Source organism: Diabrotica virgifera, chromosome 9 (genome assembly GCF_917563875.1).
Source record: "Diabrotica virgifera virgifera chromosome 9, PGI_DIABVI_V3a".
Taxonomy (NCBI): Eukaryota; Metazoa; Arthropoda; class Insecta; order Coleoptera; family Chrysomelidae; genus Diabrotica; species Diabrotica virgifera.
This window is the reverse complement of record NC_065451.1, coordinates 2,810,097-2,836,349: the sequence shown is the minus strand read 5'-3', so window position 1 is coordinate 2,836,349 and position 26,253 is coordinate 2,810,097. Positions and strand designations below refer to the sequence as shown.

The window sequence follows — 26,253 nt, the reverse complement described above, 5'->3', positions numbered from 1 at the left end:
ACATGTTGGCGTAATCCAGAAAAAAAAAACAAAGCCATCAAACATTGTCATCGGTAACGAAACCGAAAGTGGTGGGAACCATAATTGCACTCATGCAGACAATACTAATAATTTCAAAGAGTTTGATGTTGTTATTGTTGTGCGGCGTTACATATTAGGATCTGGACCATTGTTTATTTGTCGTGAACAGAACAGTGTGTGCATCGTTGTTAGTGGATAATTTAGTTAGAATATAAGATGGTAAATCAGTTTTTGCATTCATAAATATTTCTTTAAGGAGTGATGGGGAAAACTTTTGAATGTTCTCAAAGAATGTATATATTTATATAAATATAAATAATTTAGGATTTTTTAATCAATGAAAGTAATTTACATTGTTTTGACTTTAAACATGGCCATATTAATTAATATCTGACTGATTTGTGACTCTACTAAGTTAGCTATTATAGCTGTCTCTCCTTTTCTTCTCTTTCTCTTTTCATAGGTCAGCTTTTCCTCTCAGTGTTTTCCTTTTCAGGGGAAAAGGGCTGTTCCTTAATCTTCTTCGCCACACATTTTTGCCCGCCGTGTCTTCTTCACAGAAGCATTTCTCTCTCAAGTCTCCTGCCCCACAGTCCTTCCATCTTCTCCTCGGTTTTTCTCTATCTCTTCTTCCATCAACTTCTAACAGCTCTATCTTTTGTTCCACATAGTTTTCGTTTTTTCATTTCACGTTTAACGTGATCAAACCATTGCAGTCTTAGTTCTTGAATCTTTTTTGAGACTGTAGTCACCCCGGAACGTTCCCTAATCAAGTCATCCCTGATACTGGCCCTTCTAGTATTACCCACCATAAACAGTAAAATTGTCAATTCAGCTACCACCATCTTCTTTTTCTGAATCTTCTTTATAGACCACAACACTTCACCGCCGTACACCAACGCAGGCCTTGTCACACTGTTGTGTATATTTTTCCTTCGAGCCCTTTAAGAATCAGGATGTATTATGTGGGAGATTTCTCGATCTAGAGTTTCATTTTCCGATATTTAGAAGAAAAGGTATTTCAATTCTCCTACTTTTTCTACTTTTCACCGAGTAATTTTATGTCCCCATTCATTCCTGTTCCTTCCAACCACATATACTCCGTTTCAGACCTTCTAACCTTAAGTCCTCCTTCTTCAATAGTCTCTTTCCAACCCGCCAACTTCTCCTCCAACATTTCTTTCTCTCTTCTCTACTTGCTTCAATTTCTTGCATGCAAGACTTTCATGCAAGTCTATTGCATGTCTATATGTGCGATTTTACAGCTTGTAACCAGGCTTGTATGCAATTAATGTTGAAAGTTTTACCCTTAACCAAACTTATAAACTTTTATTTTTTTTTAATTACTTTGCTTACACCTTTTCTTTGCTTCTTTAATTTTGTTTCTAATTCTAGACCTTTTTATAGCTGTTAACAACCATATGGATTTGCTTCTTCATTTCTTCATCCCTAGCAATTGAAGAACCTATTAGAGCACAGAATCTAAAGCCACGGCATTTCAATCCACATCCCTTCCAGAATAACCCCAACAGAAGGTCGGATAGAGTAGGTCCTGTAGTCTTTAATGAGAACCAATCTCTTCAACGTCCTCCACCAGTCCAGGATGTTCCTTATCTGAAGGTGGTCAAGAAATACAAGAAGAAGAAAGTAGGGAGATTTGACGTTGAGGTAAGTTAAGTAATCATTAATATAATATTTATACATCTCAATAATGAAAATTAGACAGTTTAGTGTCTGAGTTTCTTTTCATATGGCTCCGTTTTATTTGTTTTACCTTTTCTATACTTACATACTCTTCGTGTCTGGAAGAGAACTGTAGAGCGAAGGTTCAGGAAGGAGACATGTATAGGAGAAAAACAGTTTCCTGTTTATGCCAAGAAGGAAGACAACAGATGCCTTGTTTGTTTTAAGACACTAGATAGAGAAATATGGCAAGAAAGGAAGAGTTACATTTGGTATTTATAGATCTTGAGAACGCGTATGATACAGTTCCTGTCGAAAACGGAGTATATGTGGTTGGAACGAACAGAAATGTTTAGGGGACTAAAAATTGCTTGGAGAAAAAGTAGGACGAGTAGGAGAATATAAACATCTTGGTATCCCTTTCCACTTTGCTGTCAATTCAACTCTTTGAAGGCCAAATATCATTCTGAGAACCTTCCATTTAAATACGCTGGTATTTAAATGGAAGGTTCTCAGAATGATATTTGGCCTTCAAAGAGTTGAATTGACAGCAAAGTGGAAAAGGATACCAAGATGTTTATATTCTCCTACTCATCCTACTCTTTCTCCAAGCAATTTTTTCAACTTCAACTCTTTAAAGGCCAAATATCATTCTGAGAACCTTCCATTTAAATACCAGCAGCTTATTTATTTCCCACTGACGTGGAGTCCATGTTTCACTTCCATATGAAACAACTGGGCGAATAATTGACATGTACAGTCTTAATTTCGATTGTCTTTTTAGCAGCTTAGATCCTAATAATGATAATAATGCTCTATTCCCCGCAGCTATCCTTGCTGAGACATCTTTTTCTATGTGGTTTTCATCTCTGATTATGGCCCCCAGATATTTAAATTATTTAACTACTTCGAAGTTGTGACCATTAATAGTTATGATCTGCCTAACTTTTGGTCTTGGATTTTTGGTTACTTGCATGTAGTTCGTCTTGTCTTCATTTAGTCTACGATCCAGACTACCTGTTTCCTCTTTGAGTTGTGAAAACACTTCTCTCACGTCTCTTGTAGAATAAGCGACTGCATACTGCATCTAGATCATCAGCAAAAGCCAATAATACTTTTGATCATCGATTCTTAAATCTCTCTGTCAGCTCAGGCGATATTTTACTTATTACATTTTCTAAGGCCAAATTGAATAGCTACGGTGATAAGGGGTCTCCTTGAATAAGCCGTGATGTTATACTAAATGGCATCGATATTATGTTTCCTATCTTTATCTGTACACAGCTCCACTAATTTTCCTGTTATTCCCATTTCTAGCATTGCTAGCCATAGTCTGCTTTTTTTATCGAATCATATGCTTGTTGGAAATCTACAACAATTTGGTGTAGATTTCAATTGAATTCCCAAGTTTTTTCTAATATTTGTCAGATCGTAAATATTTGATCAATTGTTGACCTTCCAGCATTGGTAAGTCACGTAGAATATCTTCCGAATACGGAGTTAGCCTCTTTAGCAAGATAATAATAATTGATACTACTACTACTATCGGTTTACAGCGTCCTCCAATGCCTTCCGACTCCTAACTGCCATTCTTCTCTGTTTAACCATAGACTTGGAGGGATTTCTCTTTCCTCTAGTTCTTTTTCCATTCCCTCCCTCCAGCTTCTTCTCGGCCTTCCTCTTTTTCCTTCTCCCTTGTGGTATCCATGCCAAAATCTGCTTAGGGATCCTGTCATCTGGCATTTTCTGTACATGGCGGTACCATATTAGTTGTTTTGTTTTTATGTCATCAATTATTGTATGTGTGACTCCCATCATTTCTCGTATTCTCTCATTTGGTATCCGATCTCTTCTTGATTTGCCTGCTGCTCTTCTCCAGAAGTCAATTTCTGTTACTAGTAGCATTTTCTCCGTTCTTTGTTTCAGTGGCCAAACTTCACAGCCATATGTGATTATAATTTTAAGTATGCTATTGTATATGAGCTGTTTGTTCGGTTTAGATATTTTCTGGTCCCACAGAATGCCGTTACAGCTGATTTTATAGCAGCATCGAATGTTTCATCTTGAGTTATCTTCATGCCCAGGTACTTGTATTCATCGCAGTGTTTAATTTCTACCCCATCGTCTAATGTAATGGACTGCTTTGTTCCTCCAATACACATGGCTTCAGTTTTCTTAATATTGACTTCGAGACCCCATTCGTTATATTCTTCTATTAGCTTCCGGGTCATGTAACTCAGGTCGTCATGATCCTGAGCAATCAGAATTTGGTCATCAGCGAAACATAAGGTATATATAGTGTTGTGTCGTCATTGAGAGGGATTCCCATGCCACTACATTTTCTTTTCCACAGCTTGAGTGCTTGTTCCAGATAAATTTTAAAAAGGGTAGGCGAAATACAACAATCCTGCTTCAATTCTTTCGTGACCTTAAATCCCTCAGACATCCTTGATCCAGTTTTAATTTTTGCAGTCTTCCATTATACAGACTTTCGACTGCTTTGATAAGACCATGTTTAATGTTGGTTTGATGTAGGGTTGACCATAGTTTGCTGAGGGGCACACTGTCATATGCTTTTTGTAAGTCTACATATACCAGGTGAACTTCTTTATTGACGGCTGTTTTTTTTCTCAATAACTTGCGTAATCGAGTACAGGTGGTCTACTGTGGACCTCCCAGCTCTAAAGCCAGCTTGCTCCTCTACTTCGTAATCTCTATAGTCATTTTCTATTTTGTTCTTAATAATAATTAATATGATGTGTTAATAAGCGATATGCCTCTATAGTTTCGAAAATGTTCTTTATCTCCTTTCTAATGAATTGGTATTATAACGCTTCCATTCCAATCCAAAATATATCCAAAGTATTTTCAAAATATTCCAAAAAACAAAATATATATTTCTTAATTCCTCCGATCTTTATATCGGATCTAATAGTTCAACTACCTTTACTTTACAAACTAAAACAATCTTCGCATGATGCGTTTACATAAGTTTCCCAACCCATTATTAAAATCTCCGACTAATTATTCGCTTCTTTGGGAAATGTTCTGTCAAATTATGTTGTAGATTTAGTTATATAAAATGTATTGGGTTACTAGTCTATTGTCCTCAAAATGATTTGTGTACTACTTTATGTGTCTCAACAACAAAGTTTTTTATTTTTTATTATAACTAGTACGGGAAAATATTAACTGTTTATAACAATAGAATTTTCTTAGAATCTTCATTATTGTACAGAATTTTATAGATAATGATTTCTATACACAAAACTTGTTATGCTTTTGTAAATCTTGTATTCTTGTTATTGCTTTTTTGTATATGTGTCGACATTCATCCTGCAAGCATCGAAAAACCATCGAGAAGGACCAACTTACTGTTGGCATTTGCAGACGATATCGATCTTAGGAAATATCAGATTAAGGATTAAAGAGACTTTCATCAGGTTCGAGAAGAAAGCAGAGATAATAGGACTCCTAATCAATAAAAGTTAAACTAAATAATATCTGTATATGAGCCATAATTTGTGCAGCCGATATGTGAAACAATTGTGCATTTAATGATAGAAGTATATAATTTGGACCACATATACTGCACATATATGTATGTATACACCGCTCTTAGACGTCAACGTCCTTCGGTAGGAATCTATGGAGGAGTATCACCAAGCCGCAAGCCTTTATCCCTTGCCGTACTGCTCCCTCATAGGTCGATCAGATGCCCGCAAATTCCAATCTAAGCGCCAGATTCATATTTAGAATTTTATACTGACGCGTTAGCCTTTTTGTTTTTCCGATGGCCTGGGCTGGGCTTGAACTCACATACCTCACGGCGGAGTGAAGTGTGGGTCAGCCGCTAGTCGCACTGAGCTATCCGATCGACCATATTGCACATATAAAGGTTCAAATTTAGATAGGAGGCCATCTCAGATTTTGCCTTTTACAAAAATGGCGGGGATTCAAAATGACGACTATAAATATGTGACTAATCGCACGATAACTTTTGAACGAAATGTCAGATTTCAACCAAATTTAGTATATAGGTTCTTTTTTTATATGTATAAGATCGAGGTCTTGAACCGAAAGAATCGGTTTACCAGAAGTTGCGCTTTTCCTGGTTTTTATGTAAAATTATGCTGTTTTTTTTTTCAATTCTTTCACCCTGTATGTATTAATTTTTCAAAAAGTTAATACCGCCATTGAAAAGGGCGTAAAAATATTTTTTAAGAAATATTTTTAACTTTTTAGTTATATTAATTACCATTTAATGAATATATAATCATTATGGGTGACTTTAATGCCCGTGTTGGTAATGACACAGTTCCGGGAATAAAACAACGATATAATGAAAATATCAGAAATGAAAACGGAGACCTTCTAACGAACCTCTGCAGCATAAATGAAATACGAATTAACAATACATTTTTCCCTCACAAAGAACAATACAAATACACTTTTGAAAACACTAGAGGACAAAGATCTATGATAGACTATATTCTGTCGAATAGAGAGTTACACCCGTCTCTAATCTTGGATGTAAGAGCACTAACATCAGCAGAAATAGGAAGCGATCATAAATTGGTATTGTGCAAAATCAGAATGAAAACACATCTATGTGATAACAAAACAGCAGAATACGCCACCAAGATTAAAGTCGAAAGCTTACAGGACGACTCCACCAGATACCTATTCCAAAAAAGACTAACGGAAAAAAGCAGCAACATGTATATCACAGAAAGTGACGGAGTCGAAGAAAGCTGGGCAAAAATTAAGTCTAATATCTTAGCCTCAGCCAAGGAAGTTCTTGGTGAAAGAAACACTAATAAAAATAAATCGCTTCCAAGACGAAGAACTCCATGGTTTTGTACAGAAGTGAAGGAAAAATGTAAAGAGAAGAAAAAAGCCTACCTAAAATACATGTCAACTAAAACACAAGAGGCATACGATAATTATAAGACCATAAGAAACGAAACACATTCAGTAGTAAGAAGAATAAAAAACGATCACTGGGAACGTTTTTCGAAAGAAATGGAACATGATTTTTATGGTCTCCAAAAGGTAGAGATGCATCAAGTCAAACTAGTTTGATTTTATTCAACAAACTTGACTTGACTTGAAAATCAAACTTTTTTTGTAAAAAAGTTTGACTTGACTTGATTTCGATATCTTTAGGTTTGATTTGAAATCAAACTTCTTCAAACAGTTTGAAGTTTGAATGTCATATTGGCAATGTGTTTATTTCCAATTCTAATTGAGAGCGTACGGATTTTGTTGTGACTTATTTGGATAGGTCTGAATCTGTATTCTGCTACTCCGCAAATTAGTTTGTAGTTCATATTTAGACGTCCATGTTTGGCTTGTTTATTACGTTCGTTTTGAAGTGTGTGGCTTTGGGAGATAATATCTGAATGTGGATATTTTTCGGTTCAGATAAAGTACCAGAACAAATTGAGTCTGATATTGAAGGTATACCCACTGCAAAAATTAAGAGAAACAATCTGTAGTCGAAGCAGTATTAATCAAGAAAAATAAATAAACTGATTTATTTGATGTTGCGGCAGGTAATTTCAAAACAATGAAAATTGCAAATACATACCTACTTCTATTATGTAAAAATAAAGAACAGCGTTATAAAATCACAAACAGTGAACTAATTCTAAAGGAAAGCGTTATGCATAACTCGACCAAGCGCATTTTCTTTAAAATCGAGATAACAGCGGATTCTGGTGACACATAGCTAAAACTGTCTTAGAAAAATCCCTGTTATTGTCACGTTAACGGTTACTAAGAAAAACAAAAATAAACCAAGCGACATTTTTTGGGTTTTTAGTTTTGCATAACAAGACTATATTCATAACTGCCATTCTTAACTGCCATTCATAACTGCCATATATCCATAACTGCCATTCATAACAGTTTCGCAATTGTAGACTAAGCGCCGACTATGGTCTATTTATGCTAAACTAAGCGTTTGGCCAGAATAACAGTTTTGTCCCCATTAATGTACACATTAATTTTGAAGTTTCCGTCAAAAAATGATGGAATTTTTTAAAAGTGAAAATGTTGTGTTTATATACAGGGTGGTTCATCTTATTCGCCTCGGTCTCTGTACGGAAAACCAATTGATATTTTAAAAAAATTTCTTCACAGAAATATACAGGGCCTTTAATACTACAACCTAAAAATAATGTGAATTATACAGGGTGTTCCAAAAAAGAGTGGTATATCAAAGTTATATTTTTTCTTATGGAATGCCCTATATCTGATGACATTATTGAATTGACCTTAAAAAATAAGCTATACTTTCATAAGAGTTCCCTATACCTAAATATAGGGTGTTTTGATTTATTTCGATTTTTATAAAAATGTAAGGTTTTAGAAAAAAAATAAATATCTACGAATCTAAGAAGCAGTAACAAATTCTTTCTTGGATCTTAATATTAGACTATTTAGCATACTTAAACAGATGCTTATTGTAACAAAATTTCTTACAGAGTGGTCAAAATATGAGATTGTTCTATTAACAAATTCAAGCTGTAATAACTTACTTATTTTAAATGGAAAATGGAACACCCTGTATCTTACTAGTCTATCGCGTAGAAAATTTACTTAGGTTTCAATTTGCATTAGGGTTTCCTATACCTATCTTTTTACAGGGTGGTCAACATATTAGATTGTTCTATTAACAAATTCAAGCTGTAATAACTTACTTATTTTAAATGGAACACCCTGTAGCTTATTAGTCTATCGAGTAGAAAATTTACTTAGCTTTCAATTCTTATTAGGGTTTCCTATACCTATCTCCCTTCATTTTTTAAATATTTAAATATTTCCTAATTTGTAAGCTTTAAAAATTAGAATTACATAAGTACCTATGTCGTGTTTATGTACAACACATCACCAACACCGGCAATATACTTAGACAAGATACTGTCATTAATAATAAAATTTTCATTGTTATCATGTAATCACACAGAGTGTTGTATTATTTTAGTTGATTTTGGCCTACATGTGAAATTGAATAATATGTTTATTTTAAACTGCATACCCTATATTAGATGCCGTATTCTGGAAGATATTTAAATTATATTTCATTCCGTATAAGTATTTTCCATATCTTAAACCAACGGTTATTAAGTAAATTTAAGAACGCCACTCTTTGTTTGAATCTTTAAATCGCAATTACAAACAATTAAATGCAATGGCTACTTTGACGAAAACGAGCCTATTGTACAAAAATATGTAAAAATGGGTATTAACAGCATAACATGGGAATTTATATTTACAGAATAACATGTGTATTGAGAATGTTAACATGGAATTGAAGAGATTTTAAATATCTTCCATTATAAAGAATAGAATATCGAGTATGTCATTTAAAATAAGAACACTCTGTGTGATTAAATGATAAAAATGTGAATTTTATTAATGAAACTATCTTGACTAAGATATTTAAGTATATTGCCGGTGTTGGTGATGTGTTGTACATAACCACGACATAGGTACTTAATTCTAATTTTTAAAGCTTACAAATTAGGAAATCTTTAAATATTTAAAAAATGAAGCTAGATAGGTATAGGAAACCCTAATAAGAATTGAAAGCTAAGTAAATTTTCTACTCGATAGACCAGTAAGATACAGGGTGTTCCATTTAAAATAAGTAAGTTATTACAGCTTGAATTTGTTAATAGAACAATCTAATATTTTGACCACCCTGTAAAAAGATAGGTATAGGAAACCCTAATACAAATTGAAAGCTAAGTAAATTTTCTACGCGATAGACTAGTAAGATACAGGGTGTTCCATTTAAAATAAGTAAGTTATTACAGCTTGAATTTGTTAATAGCACAATCTCATATTTTGACCACCCTGTAAGAAATTTTGTTGCAATAAGCATCTGTTTAAGTATGCTAAATAGTCTATTATTAAGATCCAAGAAAGAATTTGTTACTGCTTCTTAGATTCGTAGATATTTTTTTTTTTTCTAAAACCTTGCATTTTTATAAAAATCGAAATAAATCAAAACACCCTGTATTTAGGTATAGGGAACCCTTATGAAAGTATAGCTTATTTTTTAAGGTCAATTCAATAATGTCATCAGATATAGGGCATTCCATAAGAAAAAAAATATAACTTTGATATACCACTCTTTTTTGGAACACCCTGTATAATTCACATTATTTTTAGATTGTAGTATTAAAGACCCTGTATATTACTGTGAAGAAATTTTTTTAAAATATTAAGTGGTTTCCGTACAGAGACCGAGGCGAATAAGATGAACCACCCTGTATATGTAATTAAATTGAAAAATACAATAATAATCTTTTTCTACGACCGTTTAATAACATGCTCATTACTCGCTATTTTTTCATAGGTAATAGCACTCATTACTGTACCCGTGAGTAATAATTCATTACTCACGGGCTGAAGTTACTCACGGGTCATTACTCACGTGCTGAAGTTAGAGTCAAGTGACGCATGCCACTTTTAATATTAATCGTATATAAACTGCAAATAAAATTACTTAAAGTTGTTTATTTAATACAATAATTATTGTAATTTATATCAATAATTAATTTCAAAAAATTTTTAAAGGAACTTTAACTGTAACAATGTCAGTATATTCTTTACATTTATATGTTGTTTACTAAAAATTTTGACGTTTATCATTTATTTTAGTAACAGTGACATTAGCTCATTTTATTTATGTTAGTTGGAATTTATAACTAATATTGTGTTTATTTTTCAAGTTATATTGTGTTAAATATGTTATAATATATAGTTATATTATTATATTAGATATAGTTAAATGTAAATATACATTATAACTATTGAAATACGTCCACCGACAACAGCCATTTCTTATTTATTATATTAATTGACAGTAAGTACAAATTTAAGCTTATAACTTTTCGGAAACGAATAGAACTTATATTGACTATTTCTAGTTGCATTTTTACAATAAATAATAATTTGGTAATAGTAGGCAACCAATTATTCAGTCACGCACTAGGGTTAAATAGCATTTAGGTATTCTTGTAAATTATTAGGTATAATTTAAATCTTGAGTAGTTGATAATTAAATTTTTTACTAATTAAAATAAAAAAAGGTCGTAGAAAAAGTATAGTATTCTACTCGCATGTAATGCCTATTACTCACTCTGATGAATTACGACACTCGCCTACGGCTCGTGTCGCAAACTTCATCATCGTGAGTAATAGCCATCATTACATGCTCGTTGAATAATATACTATTATAAAAATTTTTATTATGTCTAACGTGCTATGTACTAAGAATATAGTATAGTATAATATAAGTCATAAAATGGACCTTTCGGGATTCTTCTATATTTTGAATTTTGAATGTTTATTAATCATTTCTGTACTAAGAGTATAAATCAATAGCCTGTTTTTCATGTATAAATATTGATTTTATTCCAACAGTACAACTTTTAATTTCAAAAGTCTGCTTTGTAAGGTACAGGTCAACTTCTATTGTTAGTACCTTCTGCTTTCACTTCGCAGCTTTGACTTATAATTTTAGTGCACACCAAATGTTGTGATTCTGGTGCATTTGTATTGAAAAAATGTAGATAATCCAAAATTGACCATAAAATTTCAAGGAATTAACATCCTTAAAAAGGGGTTGGTACGGAAACAGATTTTTGAGGTTCTTTGTTTTCTTCCTTTTTAACTTTCCTGAACCTTTTTTTATGACTTTCGTTCTGTCGTTGAAGACGGTGCCGATGTTTATTGTTCTCGGTTATAAAAGCAGAAAATTATAACTGTTCATTTAGTATTTTTTTTATTTAATTTTGTTGTGCGTGCTAAAATAGTACATTGTTTACCGGGTAGGAAAAGCTTAACATTCCTGGACGACTGTGAAGATAGCAACACAGAGTCCAGGAATGTGGCTTTTCCTACGAGGTAAACATACTATTTTTCCGCAAATCGTTTAAAATTCGACAGATATTGATTGATTTAAAAAAAACGCGATAATTTTATTCCCAAATAAATGGTGCTTTGAAATTCCTAATAAAATTACTTGGGTTACTATGGAAACGTATTGAGGTTGAATTGTCAAACTTCAATGTGTTTTCTATCATTTATGTAGAACACTAACAACTGTACGGAAATATAATTTCCTTACAGTAAGGAAATGACATTTCCTTACAGTAAGGAAGTCCTGACTTTTTCTTCAAGAAATTTTGACAGGAATGTCAAAATTTAGTGGCGATTTGCGGAAAAATAGTTTACTGTGAAAGTGTCAGTAAATTTTACTATTTTACATGATTTTTAAAAATGAGTAGAGGGAAACAAATACTAAAATTATTGGAACTAAAGGATGATTTATATGGCACTCAATGTATTATTAAATTTCTTATCTTAATTGGCAACTGACATGTCTATCTCAATAAAAAAGTATATAAAAAAATAAAAATAAATAAAATACAGGATCCTTTGTAAAAGGTATATTTAAAAGACCCTAATAATGGTTACATCACAAAACAAAACGTTTTCGGATTAACAAGTAATCCATCATCAGTGTTAAGCCAATAACATGCATGCGTGAGCCACCAAAAAGTTATGGGTAAAAACCCTTTAAAAGATATAGTTGACACTCAATTTTCAATATGTGAGGTTCATCCCTTTCATATCACATCCACGTGGGTTAGAGTCCTGTGTTGCCCTGGGTAATATCCAGGAATATTTGCAACCTAACTATTTTAAACATAATATGTAGTATAATATAAGATCTTATACCTTTTAAAGGGTTTTTACCCATAACTTTTTGGTGGCTCACGCATGCATGTTATTGGCTTAACACTGATGATGGATTACTTGTTAATCCGAAAATGTTTTGTTTTGTGATGCAACCCTTATTAGGGTCTTTTAAATATATACCTTTTACGAAGGATCCTGTATTTTTGTGATTTATGGTATACAGCCAGCTACAGGAATTTTATTTTCCTCGTGGATTGTTAAAAAAGTATATCTACGAAATAAATTATGTTTCAAACCCTTTCAAACTAGTTTGACAAACAGTTTGAATTTTCAAACCTGTACGATTGACCAGTTTGACTTGACTTGAATTATTTGTCAGAAGGATTGACTTGAGTTTGACTTGAAATTAAGTCAAACTCAAGTCAAATTCAAACATTCAAGTCAAACTTGTGCAACTCTACCAAAAGGAAATATGGCGCTTTATAAGAGGTCAAAGAATGGAGGTAAAGGAACTAATAGAACCAAAACACATAGAAAAGGATACATGGATTGACTATCTAAAAAAGCTTTATGCAGAGGAAGAACAAATAATGCTAGAACCGGAAACACCAGAAATTACCACAGATGAAGATGTTAATATAAGTGCACAGGAAGTACGAAAAACACTCGAAAAGCTGAAGAACAGAAAAGCTGCAGGTAAGGATGGAATACCAAACGAACTACTGAAATATTGTGGAGCAGCAATGACAGAACAATTAACAACATTAATTAACAAAATCATAAAACACTGTAAAATACCGGAAGAATGGAGAACGAGCGAACTAATCCTACTATTCAAAAAAGGAGATAAAAAGCAGCCAGAGAACTACAGAGGTATCAACTTGTTAAATACTACCCTAAAACTTACAACTAAAATCTTACAAGACGTAATGAATCAGAGGATAAGTTTAGCAGATGAACAACAGGGTTTTCGTACTGGAAGATCGTGTACAGATGCAATATTCGTCATAAAGCAAATTACTGAGAAATCACTAGAGTATAATAGACCAGCATTTCTATGTCTGATTGACTTAAAGAAAGCATTTGACAGAGTAAGACTCAGGGATGTAATCCACCTTCTGTATAATAGAGAAATCCCTCTAGATATCATAAAAACTATTGAGAACATCTACCAAAATAACAAGATGGAAGTCAGAATAGATGGACAACTTACAGAACCTGTAGATATAGGCAGCGGAATAAGACAGGGAGACTCATTGAGTCCTCTGCTTTTCAATTTAATCATGGATGAAATCATCAAAAACGTCAACAAAGGAAGAGGATATAGAATGGGAAACAAAGAAGTAAAAATACTCTGCTACGCAGACGACGCAATATTGATAGCCCAAGATGAAGATAGTCTGCAAAGATTAGTCCACAGATTTAACATAAGAGCAAAAGAATTCAATATATGACAATTTCATCTCAAAAAACTAAAACTTTAGTAATCAGTAAAGAACCAATCACATGCAAAATAGAAATTGATGGTATCAGTATTGAACAAGTAATGGAAGTAAAATACCTTGGAATTACATTGTCAAGTTACGGAGACCTAGACAAAGAAGTGAGAAATCAAGTACAAAAAGCAAATAGATTGGCAGGATGCCTTAATAACACTATATGGCGAAACCGACATATTAACACTGAGATGAAGTCAAGAATTTATAAAGCCAGTGTAAGACCAATAATGACATATGCATCAGAAACAAGACCCGATACAGCCACAACACAAAGACTACTGGAAACGGCAGAGATGAGAGTACTGAGAAGAATTACAGGAAATACACTGAGAGATCGAAAGAGGAACGAAGATATTAGAAGACAATGTAACGTACAGTGTATAAACGAATGGACACTAAATAGAAAAAAAGAATGGAACAACCATATAACCAGAATGGGGGAGACACGTGTGGTCAAAATAGCACGAGATAAATCACCAATCGGCAGAAGAAGTATCGGCCGACCGCGCAAAAGATGGAGCGACAACCTTCCATAGAGGTATCAATCCGCCAATGAACAAGCAGAATTGCTTATAAAGAGGAAGAAGAAGAAGACCATTTAATAAATGCAAAACGTACCTTCACATGTACCTATATGCGGCAGATTAGTGCAAATATTATAAGAATTATTGTGCATTTAATGGTAGAAGCATATAATTTGGACCACATATACTACACATATAAAGGTTCAAATTTAGATAAGAGGCCATCTCAGTTTTTGTTCCTTTTACAAAATTGGCGGGCATTCAAAATGGCGACTATACATATGTGACTAATAGCACGATAACTTTTGAACGAGATGTCAGATTTCAACCAAATTTGGTATGTAGGTTCTTTTTTGATGAATAATATCGAGGTCTTGAACCGGAAGAATCGGTTTACCAGAATTTGTGTTTTTACTGTTTTTTTTTTATGTAAAAATATGTTGGTTTTTTTCAATTCTTTCACACTGTATATATAAATTTTTCACAAAAGTAATACCGCCATTGAAAAGAGTGTAAATATATTTTTTAGGAAATATTTTGAACTTTTCAGTTGTGTTAATTACCATTTAATAAATGCATAACGTAAGTTCACATGTACCTATGGGCGGCAGATTCCTACAAGTACCTACAAGTAAAGATACAGATACGTTATGCATTTAATAAATTAATGTAACTAAAGAGTTCAAAATTTAAAAAAAGAACATATTTTTACATATAAACTAGGAAAACACAACTTCTGGTAGACCTATTCTTCCGGTTCTAGACCTCGATCTTTAACGTCAAAAAAAGAGCCTATATACCAAATTTTGTTAAAATCTGAAGTCTCGTTCAAAAGTTATCGTGCTATTAGTCACGTATGTATAGTCGCCATTTTGAATCCCCGCCATCTTTGTAAAAGGCAAAATCTGAGATGGCCTTCTATCTAAATTTGAACCTTCATATGTGTAGTATATGTGGTCCAAATTATATGCTTTTATCATTAAATGCACAATTCTTATAATATTTGCACGAATCTTCCACACTAAATAGCCAAAACAGAGGTAGAATCGGACAGAGCATCACCATTGATGACTTTAACTTTGAGCGCGTTAAAGAATTCAAGTATCTTGGAACAACAACAACTGAAAACAAAACGGATCACAAGAAATAAAAAAATAGGTTACAAACCGGGAGGGTACAGATGTCTTTATTGCTTCAAAACTGTATAAAATCGAAACGACTAACAAGACATATACAAGGATGCAACCATATAAAACAACCATACGACCAGTAGTGATGTATGGTAGAGAAAGGTGGACGATAACAAAGGTAAACGAAAAGCGGCTACGTATTCGGGAAAGCAAACTCCTAATTTAAGGAAGATCTTTGGGTCTGTCTTGATATTGATTAAGCAGTAGGATAATATAGGATATGAACTAACAAAGAAATCGAAGAACTATCTTCTTCTTCTTGTGCCACTCCTATCAGATATTGGAAATCATCAAGGCTACCCTGACCTTGTTTACCGCTGACCTAAAAAGTTCATTAGTGGTGCAGCCAAACCACTCTGTCAAATTCCGTAACCATGACATTCTTCTACGGCCTGGATTCCGTTTTTCGATGACCACATTATTGAAGAGTGTCCCTCAAGATCCTACAATGGTAGCCCTGAAGACTTCCTGTTTGCAACTTCAGAGTCAATTGATTATATTAATACACTTGATGTTTGTTTGTAACTATTTAAAGTTTGTCATATACCTATATTACTAGTGTTTGTAATTTTGTTCTAAATGTGTTGTAATTGCCATACGATAAATAAATAAATCCGTTTTCCTTCTATTTTTCCTTGCATTATATTTTGAAGTAATGCGTATTTATGACCTCTCATCATGTGACCCAAATACTCGAGTTTTCTTCGTTTTATCGTTAACAAAATTTCTGGGTCTCTTCCTACCCTTCGTAGGTATTACTTCAAGGTTTGTGATTCTTTCAACCCAACTTATCTTCAGCATTCGACGGTATCACCACATCTTGAAACTTTCGATATTTTTTATGTTATTCTGTTTGAGAGTCCAGGCCTCTACACCGTATAATAGCGTGTTAAATACGTAGCCTCTTAGCATTCTTAATCGTAGAGGGATGCTTATATCTCTGTTGCAGAAGAATTTTCTCATCTTTATGAAGGTGGCCCTGGCAATTTCGATACGTCTTTTTATTTCATTGTTTTGGTCTCCAGTTTCGTTTATTCCCAAGTATTTGTAACTTGATACTTTTTCAATGTGAATGCCGTTTATACTATGTGCTGGTTGTGTCATGTTTTTCCTGAAGACCATATAGGTACTTGGTTTTTTTTATATTGATGTTTATGCCATAATTGTTGTAAGCAATATTTATATTTGTAAGTAATCGTTGTAACTTTTCTACTGTTCTTGCAACTAGTACAGTGTCGAAGAACTATACCCAGACGCAAACATCATAAAAGAAATAAAGTCCAGAAGACTCCATTGGTCAGGACACCTCAAAACACATTCTGACGAAAGAATGATAAGGCTTGTATGGGAAGAAGTGCCAACTGGAAGAAGACAACGTGGAGGCCCTCGAAGCCGCTGGAGAAATAATATAGCAGGAGACTTGAAAGCTCTGGACGTGGAGAACTGGATGCAGATTGTGCAAGAAAGAGAGGAATGGAGATCTGTTGACGAATCGACTGTACCAACAAATTCTACTCTCATGTTCCCGAAAACTTGTAAGGTACCTATGTGGTTGATAAAAGGAGAATATTTGGCGCCTTAAAACTGGAACAAATCGACTAAGCGACACTGACAAAAAATCCTGGTACGCCAAGAATGAAGGTGAAGCGATAGGTAATAATCACATAAGTAGAATGAAGTAAATAATAACCACACCTTTTTAATAGTGTGGAAGAAGAAGAACAATTGAACTACGTTATTTTCAATAATTAAAGTTGTTTATTAGATAGGTAATTTAGATAAGTCACTTATCAATAGACAATAGAGTACAAGCTTACAAATAAAAATATGTTCTTGCAGTTTAAAAAATGTTTTAATTCTTGTTCTATTTACAGGAAGAAAAGATTAATCCTCAACTACAGCAAGCTCTAGCAAAGCATGGTGCTAAAGTGCTTAAACTCCCTCCAGAAAAGTTGGCCAGAGATCATATTCCATTTGTTAGAGAAATCGTAAGTTCATTTCATATTTTTTTGAAAAATACTTTATGTATGACAGACATAAAAAGAATTAATGGTAGATATATGCAATTAGCACAAGATCGAACTTCCTGAAGACGTGCTGAGGAGGCTTATGTCCAGCAGTGGACAAGAGAAGAAGCTGGATGATGATGATGATGATTATAATGATGATGAAGTACTTCTTCAGAGCTTCGTCTTGTAGGTTATAAATGCCTCATAGAAGAGTAATTATTGTCGACATCCAACATATTAAAAAATTATTAGATACTGTGCTAAGCCTCTGATCTCAGGCTTATCCCTTTGAAACCCCTTTTAAATATTAAAAATTCACATCTGATGTGATTACAAATTAAATGGCTACCACATGGTAACAGGAACAGCTGTTACTTTACCGTGTGGTAGACATAAATATACGCTTCCATATCGAAATTTCGATAAATAATATGTATTTATTGTAATAATTCTTTAGGAAAAACACCATCCCAACTACGCATTTTCGTACAAAGTACTAGACCATTCCTCTGGCGACGACTTCTCCCATTCCCAAGTCCAGGATTCCAGGACTACAAACGGAGAATACCGCGTTAAATTACCAGACGGCAGACTCCAAATTGTCTCCTACACTGCGGACCAAAACGGTTACAAAGCAGATGTGAAGTATATGGAAAGTGAGGATATTAACAACAATGTTTACCATCCACGTAAGTTGAAAATATTAACTAAATTCGTTGTATCAAGAAAAAAAATCTGATGTAATGTTTATTCTAGTTTATTTACAGTATTTTAACACGAACACTAAAAACATAATTAACAATTTATTTACTTAACCCTACACATGAAAATATCTACAGCTCATACAAAATCCCTGGTAGTATCAAGGGAACTCATAAGATGTAAATTAGTAATTAACAACGAACTAATTGAACAAGTCTCGAGATTCCAATATCTGGAAGTCGAAGTATGTAGTTATGGAGATGTTAAAGAGAGCGTCCGAAAGCAAGCAAATAAAGCCAATTACGTGTCAGTGTGTCTTAGGGATGTCATCTGAAGAAACGAAGATATAAGGCTGGAAGGGAAAGTACGCGTATACAAATCATGTGTAAGACCGGTCATGACGTACGCGATAGAAACAAGATGTGACACAGCAGAAACCAAGAGGATACTGACAACATCAGAAATGAGAACGTTGAGGTCAATAACTGGGAAAACACTGAGAGACAGATTACCGAACGACAGAATAAGAGATCTCTGTAACATACAAGATATAGTACGGTGGGAAGACAGAGACGACGAAAGTGGAATCAGCATGTGAGGAGAATGGACAGCGAGAGAATAGCTCGTATAGCCAGGGATTCGAAGCCAACAGGCAAGAGACCAATAGGAAGGCCCTTTAAAGGTGGCGAGATAGCTGGCAGTCAACATCACAGCTACGAATACAAGCTCAAAATCGGTTAAGAACAGGCCAAGAGACCTAATATAGGAAGAAGAACAAGAAGAATAAGAAGAACCCTACAAATTTATTTTAACGACCAACTCTCTACAATTATTGTAATCGCCCTTATAGGTATATTATGGTTTATTTTATTTAGCGTATGGCTTAAGTATATCACAGAATATATTTAGATTTATGCATTTATACAATGCATCACAAACAGATGTTCAATTTTTTTATATATTCGATTGACCCTTCGGTTGCCATTACAAAGTCTATAGGGTCGCCTGTGTATGCTCTGCGTGGGCAGTCCTGAACAATGTGACTGATCGTCTGTCTTGCAGCGCCGCAGTCACAAGAAGGCGAGGGGAGTTTACCCCATCTGTGGAAGGAGTCGGCGCATCTTCCACAGTTTGTTCGAATTCGATTAAGGGCTGCCCAAATCTTACGGGGACGTTCAAATTCGCCAGGTTTCCCTATGATGTCCGGTAGACTATGGTAATGCGGATCTGTCCTACTTTCCCAATCTTCTCTCCATCGGGTATTTAAGTCAAAGTTGGATTGCTGCAGCGCTTGAGCAGATTGTAGAGGGGGTAACCTGGATCGGAGACGGTTTCCAAGAATATCGGGGATGTCGTTGTGGACTAGAAGCTGGTGACTGTCCATTATTTTGTTATATTCTTTAACCAATGCATGTTCGCGGCGTAGGTTGGGTGGTGCTATATTACTAAGGGTAGGTAGCCACATTGTAGGGGTGGGCTTAATTGTGCCTGTTATCATACGCATAGTACGGTTTAGTTGGGTGTCGACCAGGTGGGTATGCCTGCTATTTAGCCACACTGGAGCACAGTATTCTGCCACCGGATATATCAGGCCAAGAGCAGAGGATCTTAATGTTGATGCTGTGGACCCCCATGTAGTGCCGCAGAGTTTCTGTATTATATTGTTGCGTGTTTTCAATTTTGCTGCTGTTTTCGTCAGGTGTTCTCTGAATGTGAGCGTTCTGTCTAGAGTAACCCCAAGGTATTTCGGGTATTTATTGTTTTTTAACAGCTTGTTATTAAAATACACTCGCAATTCTCTGTTTGCCAACTTGTTGTTTAGATGAAAAGCTGATACTTCAGTTTTTGTAGTACTTGGCTGTAGTCTCCATTTCTTAAGGTATTCGCTGAGGATGGATAAGTCATTCGTGAGAGTGATTTCTGTAGTTTCTAAAGATTGGTGGCTTGTTGCAAGGGTCCAGTCGTCAGCATATCCAAACTTCCGAGATTCGGTTTCAGGCATGTCAGCAATATAGAGGCTGAAAAGTAAAGGGGCAAGGACAGAACCCTGTGGAAGACCATTGTTAAGTTTCATCTGTCTACTCGTCTCCTTTCCCATTATAACCTGGAAGGCTCTGTTGGTCAGCATGTTGTCAATGAGGTTAATTATCTTTCTGCAGGGGATAATGCGGGCCAGTTTATATATTAATTCCTGTCTCCAAACAGTATCATATGCTGCTGTTAGATCTATAAATACTGTTGCTGTCTTTTGTTTCTTTTGAAAACTAGCTTCTATAAAAGTTGTTAATGACAGCACTTGGTCCGTACAGCTTCGATGAGGGCGGAAGCCAGCTTGTTCAATGGGGACATTTTCTAGTATCCTGTGACTAATTCTGTTGAGGAGAAGCTTTTCTAATAGTTTATATACCATGCTGAGTAGAGCTATGGGGCGGTAGTTTTCTGGCTTATCGTTTGATTTGCCCGGTTTCGGAATTGCAATTATCTTTGTTCGCTTAAGTGAGAAAGGAATGTTACCTGACTGAAGTATATCATTAAAGAACATTGCAAGCCACTGTTTCGTGTATTCACCACTGTGTATCAAGAACTCTGGATGGATACCATCAAAGCCAGGTGCTTTACCTGATTTCATTTCTTTCAGCGCATGTGTGATTTCAGAAATAAGTATTCTTGCTGAATATTCGGAGTTCGTTCTGTTCATTTGTTTTAATGCCCTTAAGTCTCTTTTCACGTTGGTAGTATGTGTTCGATCTCGTGGAGCTCTGGATAGAGATACTATATGGGAGGCAACCTTGTTAGGAGACATTTTAGACTCTCTGGATTCTAGCTGGTTAGCTCCTCCAATTTTCCGCAACAAGGACCATGCCTGCCGGCTTGATTTTTTGAAGTCAAGGTTTTCGACAGTCTTTATCCATTTTTGGCGTCTAGCTGTATCGATGTTGTGTAAAAGCTCATCGGCTATTTCTCGGTCACCACTTTCGAGAAACTTCGTGTATAAGTCTTCACATGTTTCAGTCCATCCAGGCACATATTCTTTGCGATACCCCCTAGGGATGGTTTTCTTGGCAGTGCTTATTACTGCGCCCACAAACCTCTCATAATGTTTGCTGGTTGGAGGGACCCAGCTCAAGGTCCGGTCTAGTTGTTCAGAGAACTTCTTCCAGTTTGCTTTTCTAAGATTCCACCTGGGTCGAGGATATGATCTAATTATTGGAATTGATATTCCGATGGTGATAAGCACCGGACGATGTTGAGTATGTGGGAAGTCTGCAAGGACACTTCTCGCAGTTGTTAGTGGTCTGTCATTGGTATCTTTTGAGACAAAACATAGGTCTGGGTTATATTCTTTTCTCCATGCAGCTGATTTAAATGTTCCTCTGTCTTTGGCATCAAAAACTAGATATGTGTTTTGCTCTTCGGACCATTCTACTAGTGCCTCCCCATTTTCATCATTCGTGGTGTACTTCCACATTTCGTGGTGGCTGTTGAAGTCGCCGATGTATATAGTAGGATGTGGATGAGTCTTTAGCACTTCTGGGTTCCATGTAGTGGCTGGAGGTTTGTATATGTTAACTACGGTAATATCTCCAATCTTGGTGACTACTTCATGTATAGTATTTTCATTGGAAGCAGAAAGTAGGAAACCATTTTCTATATTGCAGCGAATGTAGGTTGCGACGCCGTAATGTTTATCATAGGTGGCTCCCAGTAAATCGTAGCCAGGTATCTTTCCCCTTAAATCAAGCTGGACTTTGTCTTCAGTATGGGTCTCTTGTATGGCAACCAGGTCAATGTCGTTATCGTGTAGGATTTTTTGCAACACTTGGCATTTTGCCTGGCTTATGCCCTCGATGTTAAGGTGACAGACTCGGTATATTATGGTGCGCCTATGCTTCCAGAAATCTCTCGACGACATTAAATCTTGCTTCGAATTTGTCGCATAGCACGGTTGGAACGTGTGGAGTTATCAGACACAGGTACAGCTCCCGGACCGAACCATGGCCGGTGAGAGAAACCCCATCTGCGTAAAGATAGATGGGTGTACGATAGGGTGACCAAACGTCCCGTAAAAACGGGATTGTCCCGTTTTTAACGATTTGTCCCGGAGTCCCGAAAAAGTATCTCGGGACGCCTAAATGTCCCGTATTTGCGTTGGGTTGAGTTTTTTATCTGACTCTATTTTCTCTCTCTAATTTTTCTTCAATTTCTGCATTTGTTTTCATTCTTATTTCTCTCTCTTTTGTTACATTGTGGCCCAGTATTGTTCTCATTATTTTTCTTTCAAATTTTAGAAGGCTATCTTCTTCTTTCTTGTTAATCGTCGTTGTTTCCATTCCATATGTAACACCAAGTCTTATTAAGGTCTTATATAGGTTCATATTATACTTAGAATCTTGCTTCTCAGCAGATTTCTACCGTGCTGATGTTTTTCTATCCTTCAGAATTCTTTCCTCTGTTCTCTCTTTTCCGGTTTTCCCTATTTTTACTCCTAAGTAGCTAAAGGTGGATACAGTTTCAAATTTATGGTTCTGTGTTATTAGATATTTTTGAGTTTTTGGGTCATCTTTCCCTATCGCCATGTATTTTGCTGTGAGCTGGTTTATCTCTAGTCCTATTATTCTCTTCGCTTCCTTATGTAATTTTCCAACTGCAAGAGTTATCTTCGTCTTCGCTGTGATGACTGAATCATCTGCATAAGTTACTATTTGAAGTTGATCTGTAATAATGTTTTTGTTTGCAAGTTTGTCATCCTCATGATTACAGATTATGTCAATATCTGATATTGTCAATATCAGATTAAATACTGTCGGAAAGATAGAGTCACCTTGTTTCACGCCTTTGTGTACATTAATCTCCTTAGAAGTTGTTCCGTTGAAACTGATCCTTGCTCTGGTGTTCTTTAGGCTCACTGTTAGCATATGTCTTAATTTTTCTGGTTCCAACATTCTCTAGCTGCTCCATCATTTTTGTCCGGTTGGTTGTACCAAAAGCGCTTTTGAAATCCATGAATATTAGGTGCATTTCTTTGTTGTATTCTCTCGATTTTTAAATTATTTGCTCCACTATATGTATGGAATTAATCGTCGACCTCCCCCGGTCTGAACCTGTTCTGGTATTTTCCTAATATTCGTTCAGTGCATGATTTAAGTCTTATGTTTAGTATATTTTCTAGGATGGTATAATATGTGTTGTTTAATAAAGTTATTCCTCTGTAATTCTCGCACTCGTCTAGATCTCCTTTTTTGTATATAGGTACATACTATAATACCTGCGTTCCAATCGCCTGGTAGTCTGTTTTGTTCGTATTAAAATTTGTTGTATTAACTGGTTTATTCCTTTACGTAATTCTCTTCCTCCGTATTTTATTCCACAGTTATTTCATCTTGTGTGAAAATTTTTTTTTCGTCGTTATCTTGTACGACCTTACTTCTTCATCGCAGTGTCTTTCCTTCACAGTGAATACCATTTTTTCGTAATATTCTTCCCATATTTTACTGATCTGTCTGTCCTCAAACAAGGTTTTTCTTTTTTGCTTTTTTAGTCCTCTTGCTTTAATGCTGGGCATATTTTTTGCTGCTTTGAATTTTTGTAAAATTATTGTTGTATTTAATAGTTTTCTCTGTCTTTTTCAATATCCTCCAGCGAAACCAGTCATTTTTCTTCTTTTATTGAAGTTATACTTCTTTACGGGCGTAATGACGGTGAAATTTTATATGGGAAAACCTAGCGACCGGGCGCATGCGCATTATAACTTTGTTCTGATTGGATGTTCAAATGACATGACAAAAATTATCCAATATGGCAGCTGTGGCACAGCTGTGGGACTGCGTTTGGTTATAATGTATGCTTGTTGCGTTTTAAAATTTGTAGGAAGGGAAACAACAAACAAAAAGTTAGTTAATGGTTATACTGCCTTTTTAAATAGTTTTCATATTATATTTTTGGACTTATTTACATAGAAGAGATGATTGTTTCATGCCAATGTGAAAGCTCATCAAACTGTGCCTAGTATGAGTGCCGCAGATCTCGCTTATTCAAAGCTAAAGAATCTTTCACTGGTAAGTGTTTTATAGATAGTTGATCAAATTTTGTTATGATATTTGAACATAGCCACTTTGCACGATGCAAGTGATTGCGAAATTTATTAGTCGTTATACGGGCTCCGATACCTACCTTGAACCTACCAAAATACATAAGTAGTATGTAATACTTTTATTTACATAATTTATATTTATATTTACATAATATATTGTCTTCTTACTCTATGTTTTGTTGTATTTTTTCAATTCTAAATCAAAATAATTTAATTTACATAAGTTAAAAATGTCAAAAGGTTAATCTGTTTAGTTAGACGATCTTCGCACATAATGACAAGCTGTCTCTGTGGCGCAGTTTTAATGCGAGAGAATCCCAATACAACGCAAATACCAGCCGCGTGGTAAGTTGGTTCGAATCCCAATAGAAACTTTTATTTTTTTATTTTTTTTTATACATTTTATGATTGTAAGTATATTTATTATATAATTTTATTTTCAGAAAATACGTATTCAGTTAAAAAATTTTCCGACAATTAATGTTCAGAAATCATTTGTGGCATTTTTAGTGTGTTTGTGTGTGTTTTATTTTTTTATTATTTTAATTTTTGGCACTGTTTTAATAAAAATGTTTGAGAAGTAGTAAGTATAAATTAATTTAATATTTAAATAAAATATAAATAAAAAGTATATTAATTTCGTTTATAATCATATAATCATATAATAGAAGTATAACTTCTTACGTGCGTACAAAGTACACACATTCTTTTTTTTGTTGAGTTGGCTTTGTTTCTCGATATTTTGAATTCTTCCCTGTTTTGTTCTGACGGGTTGTTGATCCATGCTATTCTGGCGGGGTTTTAGAGTTTTCTGTTTCGCAGTCTTGATTGTACGTAAATTACACATTCAAAAGTAAATTGAAAAGGATTTATAGGTCCCAAATTAGCTAAAAGACCATGTTTTAATTTTCCCTACCTGTTTGGGTACCGCTCCAAACCCTCCTCGGCAGTGGCGCACCCAGGGGGATTTTGGGGGTTAAACCCCCCAGGGCATGTGAAAAATATACAAAAAATCGTAGGAAAATATAACATGTCTTTCACAGACAATACAAAAAAAATTCGACGCCCAACTAACCCTCTCCCCCCAGAGAAAAATTCTGGGTGCGCCACTGCTCCTTGGATGTGTCCCGTTTTTTCAAGTTTATGATTTGGTCACCCTAGTGTACGACCGACGACTGCGACGACGTTTGCCACCAGCCATGGTTCGTTCCGGGAGCTGTAGCTTCTTCGAACATTCGATTAGGTTCTTTGTGACGTCAGAACATCGGGATCGCATTAGAATCGTGATCAGTGGCACAGTAAAGGCTTAGGCGTAACACTAATATTATAACATTTTAGTTAACCACATCCATTCATAACAGCAAATCCTCTTTTTGGCAAGCTCATTGTAAATCATGACGAAAGAAAAGGAGGATACACTATTAATAACGATACGAAAGATAGTAACAATTACGGATTATCCTTAGGCATGATCTTCTTCTTGACGTGCTTATCCGTGACGAATATTGGCTCATAATATCTACAGATAAGATAGCGCTGCCTGGTCTTAAACCAGACTCTGAGGTTCTCCAACCAGGATGTTCTTCCTGGACCTTATTTTCCAAATATTTTCGCTGCACAATGGCTTGTAGGAGAGCATATCTGGATTTATTTCGAATAATTTGATGGTGGTCAGTTCCTCTCGGTTCTTCTTCATTCTTCTGAGGACCTGCTCATTTTTGACTGGGTCAATCCACGGAATTTTGAGTATTTTCCGATATAGCAACATTTCATAATATGCTTCCAATTTTCTGCATATATCTTCGTTCAAGG

At 35.0% G+C, this 26,253-nt stretch overlaps 1 protein-coding gene across 1 annotated transcript in view; it reads left to right on the top strand.

The window, feature by feature from the left end:
- Positions 1–26,253, top strand: part of LOC114326585 (uncharacterized) — a 32,634-nt gene continuing 6,381 nt past the window's right edge. The window contains exons 1-4 of the mRNA XM_050662877.1: positions 1–240; positions 1,429–1,689; positions 17,514–17,627; positions 18,106–18,337. Coding sequence (XP_050518834.1) covers positions 238–240; positions 1,429–1,689; positions 17,514–17,627; positions 18,106–18,337 — 610 coding nt within the window. The 5' untranslated portion in view covers positions 1–237. The remainder of the gene's footprint in view (positions 241–1,428; positions 1,690–17,513; positions 17,628–18,105; positions 18,338–26,253) is intronic.